At 41.1% G+C, this 21,075-nt stretch overlaps 1 protein-coding gene across 1 annotated transcript in view; it reads right to left on the bottom strand.

Annotated features, from left to right (window-relative positions):
• Nucleotides 1–21,075, bottom strand: part of BTBD9 (BTB domain containing 9) — a 447,416-nt gene that overhangs the window by 138,111 nt on the left and 288,230 nt on the right. The window contains 1 exon segment of the mRNA XM_079148343.1: nucleotides 600–709. Within this exon segment, the coding sequence (XP_079004469.1) occupies nucleotides 600–709 (110 nt within the window).

Below are 21,075 nucleotides of genomic sequence, written 5' to 3'. Positions count from 1 at the left end.
GTCAAACACATCAGAAAACAAGCAAACAACTAATCCAAAATTCAAAATACCTTTCAAAAGATCAGTTAGGCAGTATTTCCCACCCAATAACTTGAGTTTCGCAATGACTGTTTGATCACTCTGGTCTTATTTAAATTATAGGTAGGTACCTTCTTGAGGTGAACTTGGCTAAGCAGGGCAAATATGGCCTGACACATTTGTGAAAAGAAGCTATTCCCACAGCTGAGTACACAATTCATATCAAATCAAAAGCCAACATACCATCTTAGGCACTGAAAGTATAAGCATTCGATCAATATCAGACAGACTTCCTTCCCAATCTCAACTACCATTAAATATAGAAAAGCCTTTGGTATGAAAACCTTTGCCTGGCTGTCAAGAGCATTCTCCACATTGCAATTCTGAATGAATCACTACTTTTAATTCTTAGCTACTAGCACAATATTTATATTCTTTCCCTTTAAGTTTACTGGAATTACTATTTCAACTACTTCTAAAAATGTAAGTCATCCCTTGTCACTCAGCCAGAGCCCTTATGATGAGTTAATGGAATAAAAAAAATCTAAGTATACATATAAAAAAAGTATTATAATACTTACCTATCAGCCCCTTCTCCAGAGTGAAGATTTTGTTTGTAAACATACATTCAAAAGCCACAATGTGAAAGATCTTGTTCACTGTATTGTGAGTCCCAACTATTCGAATATACCTGAGGGTAAAAAGAAAAGAAAATCTGTTGAAATTGAGCTCCATCATAATCAAGGATAACAGGATAAGGTCCTCTATTTAAACATATAGTGTACCAGGATATGGACTAAAAGAGATTTTGAACTTGGCTTCAGATCCGGAATTTCCTTCTCAGCTGGCCCTAAGTAACCCTAGAATTATTATAGCAAAATCAAGGTGGTGTCACTTCCCAGAGAATTAAGTAAAACTTAGATTTACCTAGAAAATCATGCCAGGTACTGTTCAGGTCAAGTCTTGGATGTTAGTACTAGTATATGTCCATGAAACACACAGGAGAATAGCAAATAGCTTCTGCCTCGCCTCAGCTTAGGAATGTATCTGTGTACATGTGCACAAATACAGTCAAAATCAAATGCCTTCCAACTCAATCGAAGATTTCATCCATTGGAGACAAATGCATGAAATCAATATTGCTTTCCTTTTTAAAAGGAAAAATTCAAATAAACTACTGAAAACCCTTCCCAGTGTCTCATTTTAGTACTACTCCTAAGTGTTAGTAGGAAGTTAACCCCATATACTTACGCCAGCCCCCCACCCCGCTAACTGCTGGGAAGCGTTCTCCTGACCAGGGGAAGTGATCAGCAGAGGTGGCCCAGCCTGCTCTGCAGCCTCCCTCCTGGCCACACAGCTCTGGCATCTGCACATGGTGCAGAGTTTCACTGGGCAGGTCTTGAGCATCTTGGCCTGTTCACCCTTCTCCATCTCCCAGGAGGCTTCACCTCCGACAAACAAGCATTAACCTCGGAGCAACTTGTTCCCTTCACTCTCTAAAGGGACCGATAGTTCACAGGTTAATGAACAGACAAACTCTTCTGAGTGTCACACAATTCCACAAGGAATGTGCACACACTGTCTTACTGGAATTCAAAGGAAGAACCAGGAAAAATAACTAGATTAACTGATAATGCTCTCCCAAATTAGAAATGATGCACTCTGAAGGATAGGGCATATTAAAGGAACAGATTTCAATTAGGATATGACAGACTGGGCAAGGTTTTAGTAATTTCCTCCCTGTGTGCATAAAACAACCTTCGATTTAGAAGATAAAATTTTACTTCTGAGTTAATCGCTGTTCACTAATTTGGTAATTTTCTTACATTTCTCATCACTCCAAGTTAACTGTATAATGTAAAAGCTGATTTTTAAAGTTCACATTAAGAAGACTATATTTAGGGTTTTTGTATCATGGGCTATTTTCCCTCCTATTTCTTCAAGCCTGAATCTTGGGGCATTCCCTATGCACCTCATTTAGCCATCTGCTCCTTGACACAAGCTGATCACTCATCTTCATAACCAATATTAATGTTATCTCCTGAACTAGCTATTCAGTATGCTCAGACTCACTGTAAGGAGTCACTGCTCTTCCTGCACCAAGAATCAGAGGTCTCTGGTTAAGCAGGAGGCTGTCCCTGATCTCTGCTCTTCAGTCCTTAAGGGAGATAGAAGGTGTTGATTTTACTAGGTTTGGTAGGTGAGTTCATTTAAAATAAGTTCTTAGTGGTTCGAGTAGTATAGATTGTGGAGGCTTTTACTACTGGCAGCGATGATCTCCTGGGTTGCTTTTTGGAAGGGAAGGGGTGTGTTAAATCTGGCACCCTTGGCCTGAATCTAATTTTGTCCATATCCTTAAACCCACAGGAACTCAACTAGCAAAGCATTTTCAACCGCACAGGCCCTAATAGCCTGAGTGCTTCTGTCTGCGACTTTGCAGGGAATGTGGTTTTGTGTATGGAAATGGATCAGATCATTTTTCCTCTTCCCTAGGTGGGGCCTCCTCCCCAGGAGAGACAGTTCTCCTACCATGCACAGTAGAGAGCCAGGAAGTGGTGAACAGTGAAGAGCAGGGCCTTTCCCTCCTTGATGTTCTTAAGGTCAAAGATAGTCCAGGCGGACCTAAGGGAATGCTATAAAGCTCCCTCCTTTCCTTTCTTTCTTTTAAAAAACATTTTATGGAATCAGGCTTTCCAAGTTTAGTTAACAGTCATTCCCCAAATTTTAGCATGGTGCAAATGTCCGGAATGGGAAGGAATGTGCAACCATCCCCTGCCTCACCACCTCCACTCCCACAGTTGGAAGTAATTGAAAATAAAAAGTGGTAGTGGAATGCATTTACAGCCTTAATGATAGTGTTTGTGATAATAAACAAAATAATACATATGGTTGGAAAAGCACTGAGAGATGCCTCCAGATAAAAAGTTCTATAAATGAAGATAATGTTATCCCCGCTGCATAATTCTAAGGTCAAATTAGCAATTCACCACTGTACATCACACTTCTTGATTAGCCTGCTATATGTAATGCTCATAACAAGTTTAATTATTCTAGTTCTACAATACTTTCTAAGTCTCTATAAAATTACAGCATAATTTATAAAAATGGCATAGTCTTACACAAATACGCATTTAAAAAATGGTAAAGTTAAAAGAAAGTCATGCTCCAGGGGCTGGGGATACAGCTTGGTGGGAGAGTACTGCCTAGCATGTGCAAAGCCCTGGGTTCCATCCCCAGGTAGGAAGCAAGGAGAAAGGGGAGGCAGGCAGGTAGCAATCAGGGAGATACATGCAGTCAGCCGTGCTCCTTTCTCTCAAGGAAGAAGTTGTAAATACATTGGACCTTGTTCTATACTCAAGTTCTAGACTAGAAATGGCAAACTGCTTCAACTAATGGCCTAACTTCAGAGACTGGCGGAGGCAGCCTGGAGCTCTACATTAAGCCTGCAGAGGCCTTGTCCAGTATGGTGAAGTGCCCTGAATCCTGGGGAATGATGGGATCAGGTGGGCAGTACAGGCACGATCCTTGATTGTGAGCATATTTCCTTAACGGGACTCAGAACAGAGCATTCCAAAGGTTGAAGAGAAGTTATTATTTGAGTCACTGGAAACCTGAAGACTACGGATGGGAGAGAGGTCTCTACTTTTTTTGAGAAACAAGCAAAACTTGGTCATAACACCTAAACAGAAGTAGGTACCACATTTTATCTGTCACAAGAAATCCTGAATAACAAACAGGTAAAGCTGATGGTTTCCTTGTTTTCCTTTTCAGCTCCATCTCTCCAGTGCAGTCTCAGATTTAACACGGTAATAAGGACAGTGGCAGCTAGTGACTTCATCAGTGTGTAGAGAGGAGTTCTGTTGAAAACTAAAACAGGTATCCTTTGTTCTCTCTGAGGTCCCCAACAGCAGCGCAGACAGTTGGAAGATAATTAAAACTTAAATGGTGCTGGGGAAGGCAGAGAGGAAACAGATTGGCCGGTTCTGAGGAGGACGAGTGCTGTCCACAGGAGCCCAGTGTAACAGTCTGTTTCTAACACTCTCCTCCCTTCCCTATGTTAGCTGTCTTCAAGTGGCTGACAGAGCCTAGATCCAGAACACAGTTCAGAACAGGATGTTTCAATACCGACATCTCTTGGAGCTGTGAGGCTGAGGGTGAAAGAGATTGTCTTTAATAAAATGAAGCCTAAGCCCTCCAAGGACAGCACGCCAAAACTGAAGGGTGCTATAGAGTTTTGAAATGGCATGCACTTTAGGGTCCAACAGAAGAGATTTGCAGCCCAGTACTATCACTTAATTAGGAGTGTCAGGGGAAAAATGAATGTTTTTAAAACCTTCTTGAACTTCAGTTTCCTTCTCTATAAAAAGAGGTAAATAATAGAAACTTCATAGGGTACTTACGTGAGGAAATTCAAAGAGTAGATTATTAGATGCAGAATTTCTAGATTTGGACTTTGAGTAAACTGGTTATCTAGAAGAGTAACTTCCAAACACTGGTCGTTAGGAACTTTCACTTATAAATTAAAAAAAAAAAAATAGCATTTCCTTTCAAAGGGACATCACAGTGACCTGGAGACTTCATGCTTTGGAGATTTCACTGCACTCCTGATTGTGGATACTAAAGTGGCACATCCATAAAGATGCAGGTCAAGGAGCAGACTTCACCAGTGCAGGTGGGGTCTTGTCCCTCCTCTAAGGGCCCCACAGTATTGGCATTATGGGCCATGGAAGCAAGTGACATTCAGAATGTAGATTTCCTGACTCCATGGTAGTTTCTGCTTTGATCCCCTAGTCTTAAATAAATAAATAAATAGTCTCAGCTTTGCATGAGGAAGCAAGGGAAGAATCTTTTGCCCATATTTAGGCTTAGAATTTGAAACCCATTGCTCACCTCCCTAAGCTTCCCTCCTTGGCAGAGAAGGTAAAGTCCAGGGAGACTGATCAGGGCCACATGGCCCAGCTACCCACACCCACTGAAGGGACTCTTTTGGGTGCAAACCCTGGAAGTTAGGAGCCATCTAAATCTTGCAGATTCAGATGTGGTTGAGCCATGGGACACAGAGGCCTGACTCGCTGGAACTGGAAGCCATAAGAGACTGTTCTAGACCACGGGGAAGTAGGTGGCTCTGTGTGGGAGTGGTTCACCCTCGGGCGATATGCTACTTTCCCTGAGCAAATGGTTCCCCTAACTCCACCCCATCCTGTTCATCACAGAAGAAGTCCCTCTCGGTCTTGGCCCCCTTTACCTGTGTGACTATAAAATAAAGGAGAAGTGGGTTACCCCATCTTGTTAGAGGCCAGATCTGGTATGGCCCTATCCGTCATGCCCCCTCCCATTTGAAAAGAGTATTGACTCTTGTGTGTTTATTGATTAGTAAGTTTATGGGTAATTAATTGATTTATAGCCAGCAGCATCCTCCGGCAGTTAACCCTTTTTTCATCCATGCTGAAATCCATCCATCCAAAAATGGCATTACCTTACAGAGAGACACCAAAATTTTGCTTTGGAGATTTCAATGCATTCCCTATCTGTTTTGAAAAGGTATAAATTCCAATATTACATTTATCTTTCCATTATTTATTGTCAGAATGCCACTACAGTTAAAGTCTAAGTCAAACACAATAAATTGTTAACATAGTAAAGAGAGAAGAGAAAAACAGCAACTAGGACACTCCCACCTTAAGTCCCTGGTATTCTCTAGTCTCATTCTGGTGGACCACAAGCCCATCCGTGGTTACAGCTAATCCTTGACCTTTACTTCAGTTATGTACTATTCTGTACTGGGCATGTTCTCTTACAAGATAAAATTGAATTTGGTTAGAAATATTTAAATGAGCTCTCAAGGGATCAACTAAAGTCAAAATCCATCAGAATTCTGTTCTTCGGTAAACAAAGTTTTATTCTCCAATTGAACTTTATATTCTTGGGTTAAGTAAAGAATACTGGAAACGAGTTAGCCTCAGACTAGTGCATAAGGAGGGACCCTTAACATTTTGGTCCTTTCCTCAAGTAGCCATGGAGAACGCTGAGAGAAAAAAAAAACATTCTTTGCTGTGGCCAGAGTACAGCATTTACTAGAGATTGGGGATCGCCTGGGGTTTGGAGTCACCATTTCCAAGTCCTTCTATTTGACCTTTGCCTTCAAAGAGATACTGAGAATGTACATAAATAATTCTCTAAGCCAAGAAGCAGGTAATGCCAGCAGGTTTCTCCAGTATGGTATTTTCTTCTAGTTCTGGGTATAATGTTAGTGCTCTTATAATCAAACCACAGACTAGAGGGGGAGTGACTTCAGCTCTTGTTGCTAAGGCAGCAAGTGGAAAACAGTTTGCTGCCAGAATGACAAAAAGCTTCTAGAAAAAGCATGTTGCAACAGAAAAGATTTGTTGCTCTTAGAAACCTTCCCTCTGGCTGATCTGTGGAGCTATAGATTCTCCTCTACTGACTTCTGCAAAGGGCCCCTGCAGCATTTGCTTATTTGGGAGAGGAAGAATTATGGAAAGGTTAAACACTGGGTACAGTTAGCCTAAGCAGAGGCTGCTGTCTCAGAGAGCAGCCCTGACCGCTGCTGTCTGGCCATCAGCCCTGCAGAGGGAGCAATCTTGTTTCAGCACCTGCACTACTCAACCTGAAGGGCAAATGAAACAAGAAGTCATCTTGTTTCCAGGGAAAATTGATGCTATATAGAATCAAGAGTATGGAGGGACTAAGATAGGTAAGAATAATTACTAATACATCATAACTCAGTGCTTCTCAAAACAGAAAGTCACTCCAACACTAGAGATAAATATTTGTTGTTTTTATTGGGGAAAACATGAATTTCGAATGGTAGGTTTATACTGCTCCCATCCTCCAAATAATCAAAATCTAACTGTTATAATATGCCTTTGACTTATAAAATTACATTTGGAGTTAATATCATAAAACAACTTAATTACAGTAATTTATAGAAATCATATGACAATGACATAAGTGCTAACATTTATTCAATTCATTAAAATTTTCTGATTTTACATTAACCAGTCAGTAGCCCTTAAAGGTATACTAGGTAAATCTATTATTAATCAAGATTCACTAAATGTCTATTAGGTACAAGAAATTCTGCTCATTCCTATGAGGAGCAAGCCAGAATAGACAGGGCATAAACCTGGATCTGAAATTTACAGTGCAGTTTGGAAGGTGGGACTAAACCATGTCAAACTATTTGACTTTGGACAGAAAGTCCTGAGAAAGACATGGGTTCTAGTCAGAGCTTTGTAATATTAGCCTCAGATATAAAATTTGAGGTAAGCTCCTTTATTCCTCTCAGCCTCAGGCTCCACATTGGTAATAGTGGTAGAGAAGACAGCAGAGCTTATTACCAATTCACTTATGGTAGCTTAATCTTAAAGCCCTGAATCTAGCAGTATGAACTTCAAAAGGCCTCCCTGGGAACTCCCTACTCAAAGACCAAAACAATATAAATGTGGCTAAGGAGAGCTAATCCCCTTCTCCCCATGACCCCCACGATCAATGACTCATTCAACAAATATTAAATGAACATTTACTATGTGTCATCTGCTGGTACTGGGTCTGGGATATAGGAATGAACAATAGAGACAAATTCCTCTCTATGGAATTTACGTTTACTATTAGGAGACAAACAACAAATTAAAAAATTAGAAATTATCTACTATTTAGTAGGTGATCCATACTTCATAAGCAAACCTCATCAATAGGGAGTACAGACAGTTATAAAACCTTTACCTGCCAAAATAAAAGACAGGTCAGATAGGAAGGCACACCTAGCCCTGGGAAAAGCATGGCTATAATGGAAATGAGTCTGAGGTATGGACACAGTACACTTATCATGGGTATTTAGCAGGGTATAGTAAAAAATTCTAATTACATAGGCTTCTTATGATCTAAAAAGGGAACCGATTTGAATTTTGTGGGAAGAAATATGTATTTCATGGTTTAGTTTGCTTTTCATCTTTGTTTTATTCAGATTGTAATTTTCAAGGTTATTATAAAGAGAAAATGGGCAGTGGTGTATATAAAATGAAAAATGAATAAGGGAAAGAAGGAGGAGGGAAAAAAGGAGGAGGGGAGTGGGGTGGGGAGAGGGAGACAGACAGAGACAGAGAGAGAAATATAAATAAACCAGTCCCTCTTCTGTCTCTGTTATGTGCTAATGTGAACAAATTCCTATGTGGGAATAATGTTAATCAATTTTATTACTCAATAAAACATTTGAAACGAACACAAAGTATATTTTAAGAAACAGAACTAAATTACCAAAAGTTCAACATTTGCATTTTTTCATTAACTTTTTCCCCTAGTCCAAGATGCTGGGGGCGGGGGAGAGAATTTCACTAGTTTTATCTTTAAAACGGTTGCATTATCTCTTCCAGCTTATCCAATAGGCTGCGCATTTCCATGAATGTAGACAAATGAGTCTAATGGAACTGTGCACTAGAGAAAATGCGGAAGAAAATTAAATTTGTTAGTTTCCTTATGAATCTGTAAGAACTCATTTAGTGACTGTGACCTATAACATTCTTGCTTTGGGATCATGGTGGTAAGGGAAGTTTCTCTTTTCTTTAACTTAAGACTATGATATATGCCATTTATTGCAACAACATTTTTTTTTAAAGAAAGTTTTTAAAAAAATTTTTTTTGTTGTTGTTGTAGATGGACACAATACCTCTATTTTATTTATTTATTTTTATGTGGTGCTGAGGATCAAACCCAGTGCCTCACACATACTGGGCAAGTGCTCTCCTCTGAGCCACAACCCCAGTCCCTGCAACATTTTAAGGGCTGGAGGAATCATTTTCTTCTTTCCTTTTGAATACAGGATTAAATAGAGAAGGAAGGAAGGAATATAGAAGCAAAAGAATTTGCATCTCTTCCAGGAAGCAAATCTGAGAATATACACATTGATCGCCCTAAGAAATAAGAATTGCCAAAATGGCTTGAAAACCAGAAGTGAAAACTAATTGTCAAAACTAAGAATAATAAAGAGAGCACAGGGAGTGAGGAAATCAAAAATCTTCACTTCAGACTCCTGAGAAACTAGCACTGGAATTAAAACAAACGCTAATGGCTCTGAACACATCTCCTATGCCGCCTTTGTGCCCAGGGCTTCCTCCATGGAAAACCCAAACTCCACAGCTCATACAACACACTGTAACATAGGTTCAGACACTGTCTGTATATTACATCAACACACAATGTTACATATAGCAGTCAAACAAATTCATCATCAGGCTAAAGGTTTCCTAGAAGCCTGTGTGTTCTTAACAACTATATAAAGAAACCCATGTTCTAGGCAATAGCTCCTCAGACAACTACCTCAGGTGTACTTGGGGGAAACAAGCCCAGCTCATCCAAGTCCCACCTACCATCCCTAGACTCTTCAAAGCTCACAGAAAATTTCAGGGAACCTCCTTTCCCTGTTGGGAAATTCTATACCTCTATTTAGAGAAAAGAATAGGAAAGAAAGGGAAGAAAAGAGAAAACAAGAAAAAAAAAAGATTCACATATTTTCTTAGCTTGGAATTCAAGCATCAGTATAATTCTATAGAAAGCTATCAACAGGAGGTAGAGAAGTTGAAGCAGATGAAATACTACAGAAAACTCGAGAAGAATGTGCATTACCAAAAAGCAGGACACACAAACATGAATAGGAGAGAGAGTCAGACACAAGTATCTTTTGTCCTGGATGCCAAAATTGGTACAGATATGTATAATGCACCATTTCAGGGATTGTTGAAGTTGAAGTGCATGACTGATTTCACTGTGGAAGCCTGTACTCCAGTTTCCAAATAGCATGAAGAATTACCAAACTAATTTCAGGACTACTAGTATCAGAGATTTTGCTGCTAAAATGTGTCAATAAGTTAGAACTTTAACACACACAAAATAGAAAACAGCAACATGCTCCAAGAGTCACTATTTGGTAGTCTACAGAATTTGTTGCTTACAGCAGGGGCTGAGCAGACACCACAGATTCAAATACTACAGTCGGTTCAGTCATTTTAAAAGACCTTTCCCATATTCACGCTTGGTGTCAAGAATCCTATGCGCTGCTGAAGCATAATTTGAAGCCTGCTCCAATCCATATTTTTGGTGGATTAGCAAGCAGGTTGGGAGGTGGAGCACTTTGGCAAAAAACTTTTCCCTCCCAAAGCTTCTTGAGAGTTCAGTCATTCATGACCTAGAATTTCCTGGTGCAGCATTAGTGCTAAGACAGTGATCAGAAAGAAAATGTCAATCCTTACACTTGTTTTAGAAATTCAAGAAAAGAAAAACATATGAGTGTAATGGACATCAAGTAGCATGTATATTCTTATTAAGATAGAATCTTTTTAAAAATAAAAGAAAGAGTCTATTATATTACTAATAGTCACTGCTACTGTTGTAGGGCTTGGCCTCTTCATTAAAACAAAACAAAGCCAGCTGAACTGTTTTTATTCTTTTACAATTTTTTAAAGTACAGTTGCAAGTGCACATAGTTTAAAAAGTCAAATAACTGACAAGGTTTACTATGAAAAATCTCCTTCCATGTGCCATTTCCTTCCCTCCCCAGAGGTACCACCATTACGTGTTTTAACTTACTATTTGAGGGTTTATCTCACATCTATAATTAACATGCTTCCAATGCTATTTTTTGGTGATCCTGATTTTAGGCTGCACTGATCAATCTACTACGACAGAAGATGCGGGGTTATCTTCGCCCTCTTCATATGTACTCTGTCCATACCTAGTTTACACTATATTGTAACTTCGGTTGGATCAAGAGACAGTGTTTGCACTGTGAATGTGTAGATGTCACTCCCAACTACCACATGGAGTACTTTCTTTTTCTGCACAACTGTTTTCCCTATTAGAATTAAGAATAGCTGATTTTGATTTTGCTTAATTCTATATGAGCTCAACACAAATTCACCTCCTATAAATCTCCCTTAACTGACTATGCTCCCCTCAAGATACTCTGATGCATCAGGCATTTCTAGAAAGTTCTTCTTTTCAAGGACATCTTCCCAAGCCTCTTGACCAGTGTCAGTCAAGTCTAGGTGTCCTCTGAGCCTGACCCGAGCTATCAGCCTAGTTCTGCCTTTGCCATCATCCTAGGGACTGCTCTGATCTCTCTTCCAGGTTACCAGCCCGCATCCTGTGTCCTGCTTCCTTCCTTCTTAGTTCATTCTGTCGTTTTGGTGGAATACGTCTACCAAAAGCTTCCTGAAATATGGCTTCTGGAAGATGAGAATTTTAAGAGTTTGTTTGAACATATCACTAGTATGCCTTCAGACCCAATTGGTAATTTGGCTGGGAATAAGAATTTTAAGTTGAAAATAGTTTTCCTTCAAAACTTGGTACTATTCTCCTGCCTGTCAAGCTACTGTTATTGAAAAGACATTATGATTCGTGACCTGCTTTCTGTTTCTTTTTTAAACCACATTCTACTCTGGAAGCATGTAGATTTTCTCTACATCCCTAGTGTTAGAAAATTTCATGGTGATATACCTTGTGTGGATCTATTTTATTCTAATGTGGTGGGCATTCAGAGGGGCCCTGCCATCGAGAAACCTACAGATTTCAGTGTAGGTAAATTTCCTTCAATTATTGCTATTCATTTCTTCCCCTGGATTTGTTCTCATTTTTCTTTGTGAAACTCTCAGTTTTGGACTTTGGGGCCTCCAAGTCTTGATCTGTAGTTATGTCTTCTCCTATGCCATAAATGGGTCATTCTGTTCTACTTCCTGGAAGAGTTCCTCATCTTTATTGTCTATGCTATCTATTGAGTTTTCTGCCTTTGTTTTAATATTTTAAGTTTCTAACTATACTTCATATTCTCTAAATGTTCCTTTTTTAATGCATCTTCTTATTGGTCTAGGATTCCCATATGTACCTTAATTTCTCTACAGAGAGTGGGGATTTGTTTAAGTGTTCATCTCCCCATATCTTTTTCTGTCCTGGTATGTTTTGTATTAGTTTTCTGAAGATGTCTGGTTTTCAAGAAGGTTGAGAAGTAGGAAACTGGAAATAGAACAGGAAATTCTGAGACTCTACTGAGGCTTCTGGATTTTTAGTTTTACTATAGAGTTACCTAACTAGGTCAACTGTCAGGAAAACCCTACTTTCTAGATTCATTAGCTCTTCCCTCTTGGGCTGGTGAGATTATTTAGGAAGGTGTCTCTGAACCTCTGCCTGGAAGGAGCAAGTCTGACTACTAGACTCCTAGAAGCTAAGTGGTGAACATGGCGGGACTATTTGGGGGGACGGGCGTGTTACTGAGAGGGGATCTCAGCATATGTCCACTTAATCCTGCTATGGTATGGCCTTTCTCAACTGTACCTGGTTTAGAGAACCTCTATTTTATTCTCAGGAGAGAATCCATTTTTAGTTTTCCATCGGGGTTCTATGAAGCTGGAGAGGCGCAGAGCTCTGGTTCCACTCGTGGTAGCTCTTCCTGTCCGCCTTACCAACACAGCTTCACGCGGCTGGTACCATGAGCTCCCACGCCTTTGAGACCACAGCTTAGATTCAAGGCCCTTGAGCCAATTAAATCATTAGGCACTTGTTCATCTGCTGGACAGCTTCCTCTTACCATTTTCTTTGTATTTTTGGGTTCATGCCTAAAAGACAATCTACTTACTTCCGTTTTAATGGGGTTTTATGCTGAAGGGAGTAAGAACCGATCTGTGTCAACCCTCCATGATCACCTGAGGCCTTAGCTATTCTGTACAAGTATGTCCATCCTGTTGGTTATTACTGTAAAGACAAGGGTCCAAGAAGGGATTTTTGCTGGATTCACTAAAACTGAGACCTTGGGTGTTCCAAGTTGCTGTGACCACCAAGGTATCACCACTAAAATGATGTGGCACCAAGGACAGTAACACAGGACGTAACAATCATTTCTCCTCATTTCCCTCCCCATCTTCAGGCTGAGGGCTACAACTCTCTCTTCCTGCTTATCTTGAAATCATGTTTTCTCCCCACCTCTTCCTTGTCCCAGTCCTTCTACCAGGTCTTCAAATGATCATGTCAGATGATTTAGCTATTTTATCTCTGGACTTGTTTTTCACTAATTAAATGCTGGAACAAGGATATGTCCAGACAGTACCATAAATTATCACCATTCTGCAGAAAGATTCAAATTGTTGAGTGGTTTTGTTAGCCACAGTCTCTCTCTCCCCCAAAAGAAAAAGGGGATGTGTTAATTCCCACTGAGTGAAAATAAAATAATTCAGCTCATCCTCACACTGAAACAGCTGCACAGACAGCATTGGCTGCTCTGTTCATCTTGATAAGTGTGGAAAAACACCATCTCCTCCCCTTCCCGCTCTCTCCAGCACAATCACCAGGCTCCACATGCAGATGGGGTGATTTAGACCCTCTGGAGCAGAGACGGGTTTGTCTGGTGTTCTTCCTGCACATCCGCACTGCACCCTTCCTTTGCTGCTGTCACTTCAGATAACAGCTGCTGTGGGGGACCTGATAGATTCAGCTGTGGGTCCCCTGGAGGCTTCCTAATGCCCCAGCTCAGCCAGCTGCATCTAAGCAGAGCCATGGGAAGCGAGTGCCAAAGTAGGAGAAAGTACATACTGTACATCCTCTTTAATCCTTGCAGTTATTACAGCAGCAGCAAAGGGGGTGGGGGTGGGGCAGACGGGGAGAACAAAGAAATACCTCATGGGCATGGGGAGCAGGCCGCCAAGGCTCTAACCAGACAAGCAAGAGCAAGCTGCAGGTGGGGCAGGAGGGGAGCATCCAACAAGGGTCCATTCACTGTACTGCATGGGCCCGGAAGTCCAAGAATATTCTGCATTTTTTGTTTTCCTCAGTCACCCAATGAGTCAGACAGAAATAAAGACAATAGGAAACGGTTTCGACCAATTGTGCCCTTTTTGTTAAGCTCAGGAAAGTTCCATTAAACATACAGGATGGCCAATCATCAGGTTTGCTGGTAACTGTCCTGGTTTTAGCAGGGAAAGTCTCACATCCCAGGACACTGCTCAGCCTGGGCAAACCAGGATAACTGCTCACCTGATGCCACCAATACCATTTCCCGCCTGGGACCTACTGAAGCTGGGCTGCATTCATATTCCACTCAGTACCCCGCTGGTCTTCCAGGGCCGCTGCTGCCACACACACGCTTTTCAGCCTCTATCATGTACAGTCTAACAGACAAGGGCATTAAAAGGCCATTCTGTGCTTGACTCTCAGCAGAAAAGGGAACTGTGTCATTCTGAGCTCTCCCAGCTTCTTTTCTGGAGTCCCTGTCAGAAGCACAAGCTCTCCAGCCCACATGGCTACATCAGATGATCCTGGCAGAAACTGAGAACAGGGCTCTTCCTGGTGCCTAGAGAAACAGGGCATCCCTCAATAACTTTCACTCGCCTAACTCTGAAAGAAGATAGATGCCAAAGAAAACTCAATCACACGGGGCTGATGATTCCATGTGCATTATTCAAGCTTTCTGCTAGGCTCTCTTCTCCTCTGGACCTAGTCATTAGGCCACTTCACAGCTTATCAGCAGGGAGGAGGTGGGGAGGTGAGGAAAGTCGAATCAGCCAATTTTTCCATTTATGAGCAGGTTTCCTAGGGAAGTATTCAAACTATTGACACAAGAGGTTCTTCAGTGGGGAGAGAGGATTGGGAGTTGAGAGTTGTAGCACAATCTGTTGATTTTAATCACTGGGCTCTCCTAATTCTCAAATAGGCTGAATTGTTGGGCTTCTATTTTAATTGGAGGGCTAGCAAAATTCCACAAGTTAGGAAAAAAATTACTATTTGAACGGTATAAGATCCTATTTTTTACAAAATCCTTTGACAATACTAGAGACAACTGATAATGTTAGCAACTTATAAGATAAATATAATTGAATGATTACTTATGCTTTAAAACTTTTACAGCCTAAATTTGTCTCTTAATTCAGACTAAGTGTGAAATATCAATTTCACAGGGACATCTGAAAGATCAATTTAGTGTTGATTTATTCCCTCAACTTCTCAAAGCCTCAGTTACCTCATATAAAAGAGAAAATAACACTACCTAACCTGGGGGACCCGGCCACATACTAAATGCTCAATAAATGGGAGGTAGCAAATCATAGGTGTTCCAAAACATTAAATCAATATTTTTAACAATTTACTTAGCATTTTATTGAGCGACTATTATATTAAGGATACTGTTAGACACTATTAAGAAACAATGATGGAGGTTTCAAGATGGCGGCCTAGAGGGTGGCTGCATTTCATGTTGCTCCAGGACTCAGGATTCAAAAGAGGAGATATTGAGACGCTTGGGACCAACTCAAAGCAGCCGGGTGACTCTCACCCCCTGGGGAGGCATCCCGGATGGGGCGGTGGTCCCAGAACGCAGGAAACTTTGTGAAGTAGAACTGCCGGCGAGACGCCCCTCCCCCCGCTGGAGCAGTGAACGCGGACAGCTGGGAGCGCCGTAAAGGAGGCCGCTCGGCACAGCGCTGGGACTCGGAGCAACCACTGGGGCTCCGGCGGCTGCCCAGGGGAAGAGTGGCGAGGAGAGCTGTGTGGACTCAGGACACCGGGGCCTGCCCTGAGGAGGAGGAGGAGGAGCGTGGCCACTTGGATTTGGAGTGACTGCACCAGAGCTACAGGCGGTTGCCAGAGGAGAAGCTGCGCAGCGAGCTGTTTGGACTCAGAACGACGCTTCTGAACCCCGGGGCCTGCCCTGAGGACGAGGAGGAGGAGGAGCGCGGCCGCTTGGATTCGGGGTGACTACACCAGAGCTACAGGCGGTTGCCAGAGAAGGGGCTGCGTGGCGAGCTGTTTGGACTCAGACCACTTCTGAACCCCGGGGCCTGCCCAGAGGAGTAGGAGGAGGAGGAGGAGGAGCGCGGCGGGTCCTTTGGACTCGCAGTGACTGCAATAGTGCTCCAGGCGGCTGCTCAGAGGAGAAGGCGAGTGGTGAGTTGTTTGGACTTAAAGTGACAGCTCCTGAACACAGGGGGGCTGCCTGGAGGAGAAGCATGGTGGGACGCTTGGTCTTGAGTGGCCGCACCAGAGCTCCGGGCGGTTGCCCAGAGGACCCGTGCTGCGGGTCACGTGGACTCAGAGCCACTCAGAGCGACCGCTCCTGAACACCCCGGGGGTTATCTGGAGAAGAAGGAGGAACGGGGAGGGTCACTTCGACTCGGAGTGATTGATTGCCCAGGGCTACGGGCAATGGCCCGTATGGTGGAGGTGGAGGCACGCAGTGAGTTTCTTGGACTCCTAGTGACCCCACCGGAATACTGGGCGGCTGTCTGGAGGAAGAGGCGTGTGGCGGGTCTCTGGGATTCAGAGCGATTGTACAGGGCCCCAGGTGGCTGCTCAGAGGAGGGGCCGCATAGCCAGGCGATTAGGTGCAGAGCAGGGTCCCAGGATCTGGGAGGCGTCTTGGTGGAAGAGCTGCACAGAGACAGGCTTAGGGCGGAGCGAAGGTTCCAGGCCTGTGGGCAGATTCTCTGAGGAAAGGCAGCCTAAGGAGAGTCATCTGCAAAGGGTGAGGCTCCCAGGCCCAGGAGGTAGGGCCGGGCCCCTGGGAACTTTGCAGAGGAAGGCAGCCCAGCCCAGGCGGTTGCTGTAAATTGAGGGGAACCTCTAGGAGGGAACTGACCAGCGAGACCTCCCCACCGGGTGAGTCTTCCCTGCTGGGTGAGGTTTCCCCACAAGGACGGTAAAACCAGAGACTCAGGCCCAAACAGGCCTTGCCTCAGCCCACAGCCTAGGTCCCCTTTGGATGACCATTGGTCAACAAGTGGAGGCACCTCTGCCCACTAGCAGGAATTATACCCCACCTGAAGGCCAGCACTCCTAGAGAGGCAGCTTCCTTGTGGAGCACCGCATTATCAACTTCCTCCAAGACTTCAGCCTACTGAAGGCTAAGGGGGGGATATATATAGAAATCTTCAGGGACATTGTAAGTCAATAGAGGAAATCTGCAATATCTCAGCGGTCCTCTGATACCTGAACAATATGAGAAAACAAGGAAAGAAAATGCTGCAAACAAATCTAGATGTTACATCAATAAAACCCAGTGACAGCATGGCAGAAGAAATGACAGAAAAGGAGTTCAGAATGTACATAATTAAAATGATCAGAGAAGCAAACGATGAGATGCAAGAGCAAATGCAAGCACTGATTGATCGCACCAATCGACAGTTAAAAAAGCAAATACAGGAAGCAAAAGATCATTTCAATAAAGAGTTAGAGATATTGAAAAAAAAAAACAAACAGAAATCCTTGACATGAAGGAAACAATAAACCAAATTAAGAACTCCACAGAAAGCATATCCAATAGGATAGAACATCTGGAAGACAAAACCTCAGACATTGAAGACAAAATATTTAACCTTGAAAACAAAGTTGAACAAACAGAGAAGATGGTAAGAAATCATGAACAGAATCTACAAGAACTATGGGATATCATGAAAAGGCCAAATTTAAGAATTATTGGGATTGAGGAAGGCCTAGAGAAACAAGCCAAAGGAATGAACAACCTATTCAATGAAATAATATCAGAAAATTTCCCAAATCTGAAGAATGAAATGGAAAATCAAGTTCAAGAGGCTTATAGGACTCCAAATACACAAAATTACAACAGACCCACACCAAGGCACATTATAATGAAAATACCGAACATACAAAATAAAGATAGAATTTTAAAGGCTGTGAGAGAAAAGAACCAAATTACATTCAGGGGGAAACCAACACGGATATCAGCAGATTTTTCAATCCAGACCCTAAAAGCTAGAAGGGCCTGGAACAACATTTTTCAAGCCCTGAAAGAAAACGGATGCCAACCAAGAATCTTATACCCAGCAAAACTTACCTTCAAATTGGATGATGAAATAAAATCCTTCCATGATAAACAAAAGCTAAAAGAATTTACAAAAAGAAAGCCAGCATTACAGAACATTCTCAGCAAAATATTCCATGAGGAAGAGATGAAAAACAAAGAAGCAAATCAGCAAAGGAAGGAATTATCCTAAAGGAATTGTCAAATAAAGGAGGAAACAAGTTGTGTCAAACAAATAAATAAAATTTAAAAAATGAACCAAATGACCGGGAAACCAAATCATATCTCTATAATAACCCTGAATGTTAATGGCTTGAATTCATCAATCAAAAGACATAGACTGGCAGATTGGATTAAAAAGAAAGATCCAACAATATGTTGCCTGCAAGAGACTCACCTCATAGAAAAAGATACCCATAGACTAAAGGTGAAAGGATGGGGAAAAACATACCATGCACATGGACTCAGCAAAAAAGCTGGAGTATCCATCCTCATTTCAGATAATGTGGACTTCAAGCCAAAGTTAGTCAGAAGGGATAAAGAAGGTCATTTCATACTGCTTAAGGGAAGCATAAATCAGCAAGATATAACAATCATAAACATCTATGCCCCAAACAGTGGCTCATCCATGTATGTCAAACAAATCCTTCTCAATTTCAGAAACCAAATAGACCATAACACAATAATACTAGGTGATTTTAACACGCCTCTCACCACTGGACAGATCTTCCCGACAAAAATTGAACAAAGAAACCATAGATCTCAATAACACAATCAATAATTTAGACTTAACGGACATTTATAGAATATACCATCCAACCAAGAGCGAATTCACTTTCTTCTCAGCAGCACATGGATCCTTCTCTAAAATAGACCATATTTTATGCCACAAAGCTAATGTTAGCAAATACAAGAAGATAGAGACACTAGCATGTATTCTATCAGATCATAATGGATTGAAGTTAGAAATAAATGGAAGAGTAAAACACAGAAACTATTCCAACATCTGGAGATTAAACAATATGCTATTATATGATGAATGGATAACAGAAGATCTTAGGAAGGAAATTAAAAAATTCTTAGAGGTAAATGAGAACAAAGAAACATCATATCAAAATCTCTGGGACACTATGAAAGCAGTACTTAGAGGGAAATTTATTTCATGGAGCGCATTTAATAAAAGAAGTAAAACTCAACAAATAAACGACCTAACACTACAGCTCAAAGCCCTAGAAAAAGAAGAACAGAACAGCACCAAAAGTAGTAGAAGACAGGAAATAGTTAAACTCAGAGTTGAAATCAATGAAATTGAAACAAAAGAAACAATACAAAAAATTGACAAAATAAATAGTTGGTTCTTTGAAAAAATAAACAAAATTGATAAACCTTTAGCCACACTAACAAAGAGAAGACGAGAGAAAACCCAAATCACTAAAATTCGGAATGAACAAGGAAATATCACAACAGACAGGATTGAAATACAAAACATAATTAGAAGCTATTTTGAAAATCTATACTCCAACAAAATAGAAAATTTTGAAGGCATCAACAGGTTTCTAGAGACATATGAATTGCCTAAACTGAACGAAGAGGACATAAACAATTTAAATAGACCAATTTCAAGTACTGAAATAGAAGAAGTCATCAAAAGCCTACCAACAAAGAAAAGTCCGGGACCAGATGGGTTCTCAGCCAAGTTCTACAAAACCTTTAAAGAAGAGCTCATTCCAATACTTCTCAAAGTATTCCATAAAATAGAAGAGGAGGGAACCCTCCCAAACTCATTCTATGAAGCCAATATCACCCTGATACCTAAACCAGACAGAGACTCATCAAGGAAAGAAAATTTCAGACCAATATCCTTAATGAACATCGATGCAAAAATTCTCAACAAAATTTTAGCAAATCGCATACAAAAACATATTAAAAAGATAGTGCACCATGATCAAGTTGGTTTCATCCCAGGGATGCAAGGTTGGTTCAACATCAGGAAATCAATAAACGTAATTCACCACATTAATAGACTTAAAGTCAAGAATCACATGATTATTTCAATAGATGCAGAAAAAGCATTTGATAAAATACAGCACCCCTTCATGCTCAAAACACTAGAAAAAATAGGGATAGTGGGAACATTCCTTAACATTGTAAAGGCCATTTATGCTAAGCCCACGGCTAATATCATTCTAAATGGTGAAAAACTGAAAGCATTCCCCCTAAAAACTGGAACAAGGCAGGGATGCCCTCTTTCACCACTTCCATTAAACATCGTTCTTGAGACTCTGGCCAGAGCAATTAGACAAAGCAAAGAGATTAAAGGGATACGAATTGGGAAAGAAGAACTCAAACTATCCCTGTTCGCTGATGACATGATTATATATTTAGAGGAACCTGGAAATTCCACCAGAAAACTCTTAGAACTCATAAGTGAATTCAGTAAAGTAGCAGGTTACAAGATCAATGCCCATAAATCCAACGCATTTTTATACATAGGTGATGAATCTTCAGAAAGAGAAATTAGGAAAACTACCCCATTCACAATAGCCTCGAAAAAAATAAAATACTTGGGAATCAATCTCACAAAAGAGGTGAAAGACCTCTACAATGAGAACTATACAACACTAAAGAAAGAAATTAAAGAACACCTTAGAAGATGGAAAGATCTTCCATGTTCTTGGATAGGAAGAATTAATATTGTCAAAATGGCCATACTACCTAAAGTGCTATACAGATTCAATGCAATTCCAATTAAAATCCCAATGATGTACCTTACAGAAATAGAGCAAGCAATTATGAAATTCATCTGGAAGAATAAGAAACCCAGAATAGCTAAAGCAATCCTTAGCAGGAAGAGTGAAACAGGGGGTATTGCAATACCAGATCTTCAACTCTACTACAAAGCAATAGTAACAAAAACGGCATGGTATTGGTACCAAAATAGAAAGGTAGATCAATGGTATAGAATAGAGGACATGGACACAAACCCAAATAAATACAATTTTCTCATACTAGACAAAGGTGCCAAAAATATGAAATGGAGAAAAGATAGCCTCTTCAACAAATGGTGCTGGGAGAATTGGAAATCCATATGCAACAGAATGAAACTAAACCCATATCTCTCACCATGCACGAAACTAAACTCAAAATGGATTAAGGACCTCGGAATCAGACCAGAGACCCTGCAGATTATAGAAGAAAAAGTAGGTCCAAATCTTCACCTTGTTGGTCTAGGATCAGACTTCCTT

The sequence above is a fragment of the Sciurus vulgaris genome, assembly GCF_902686455.1.
Source record: "Sciurus vulgaris genome assembly, chromosome: 7".
NCBI classification, from domain to species: domain Eukaryota; kingdom Metazoa; phylum Chordata; class Mammalia; order Rodentia; family Sciuridae; genus Sciurus; species Sciurus vulgaris.
This window is presented reverse-complemented; position numbering and strand designations above follow the sequence as displayed.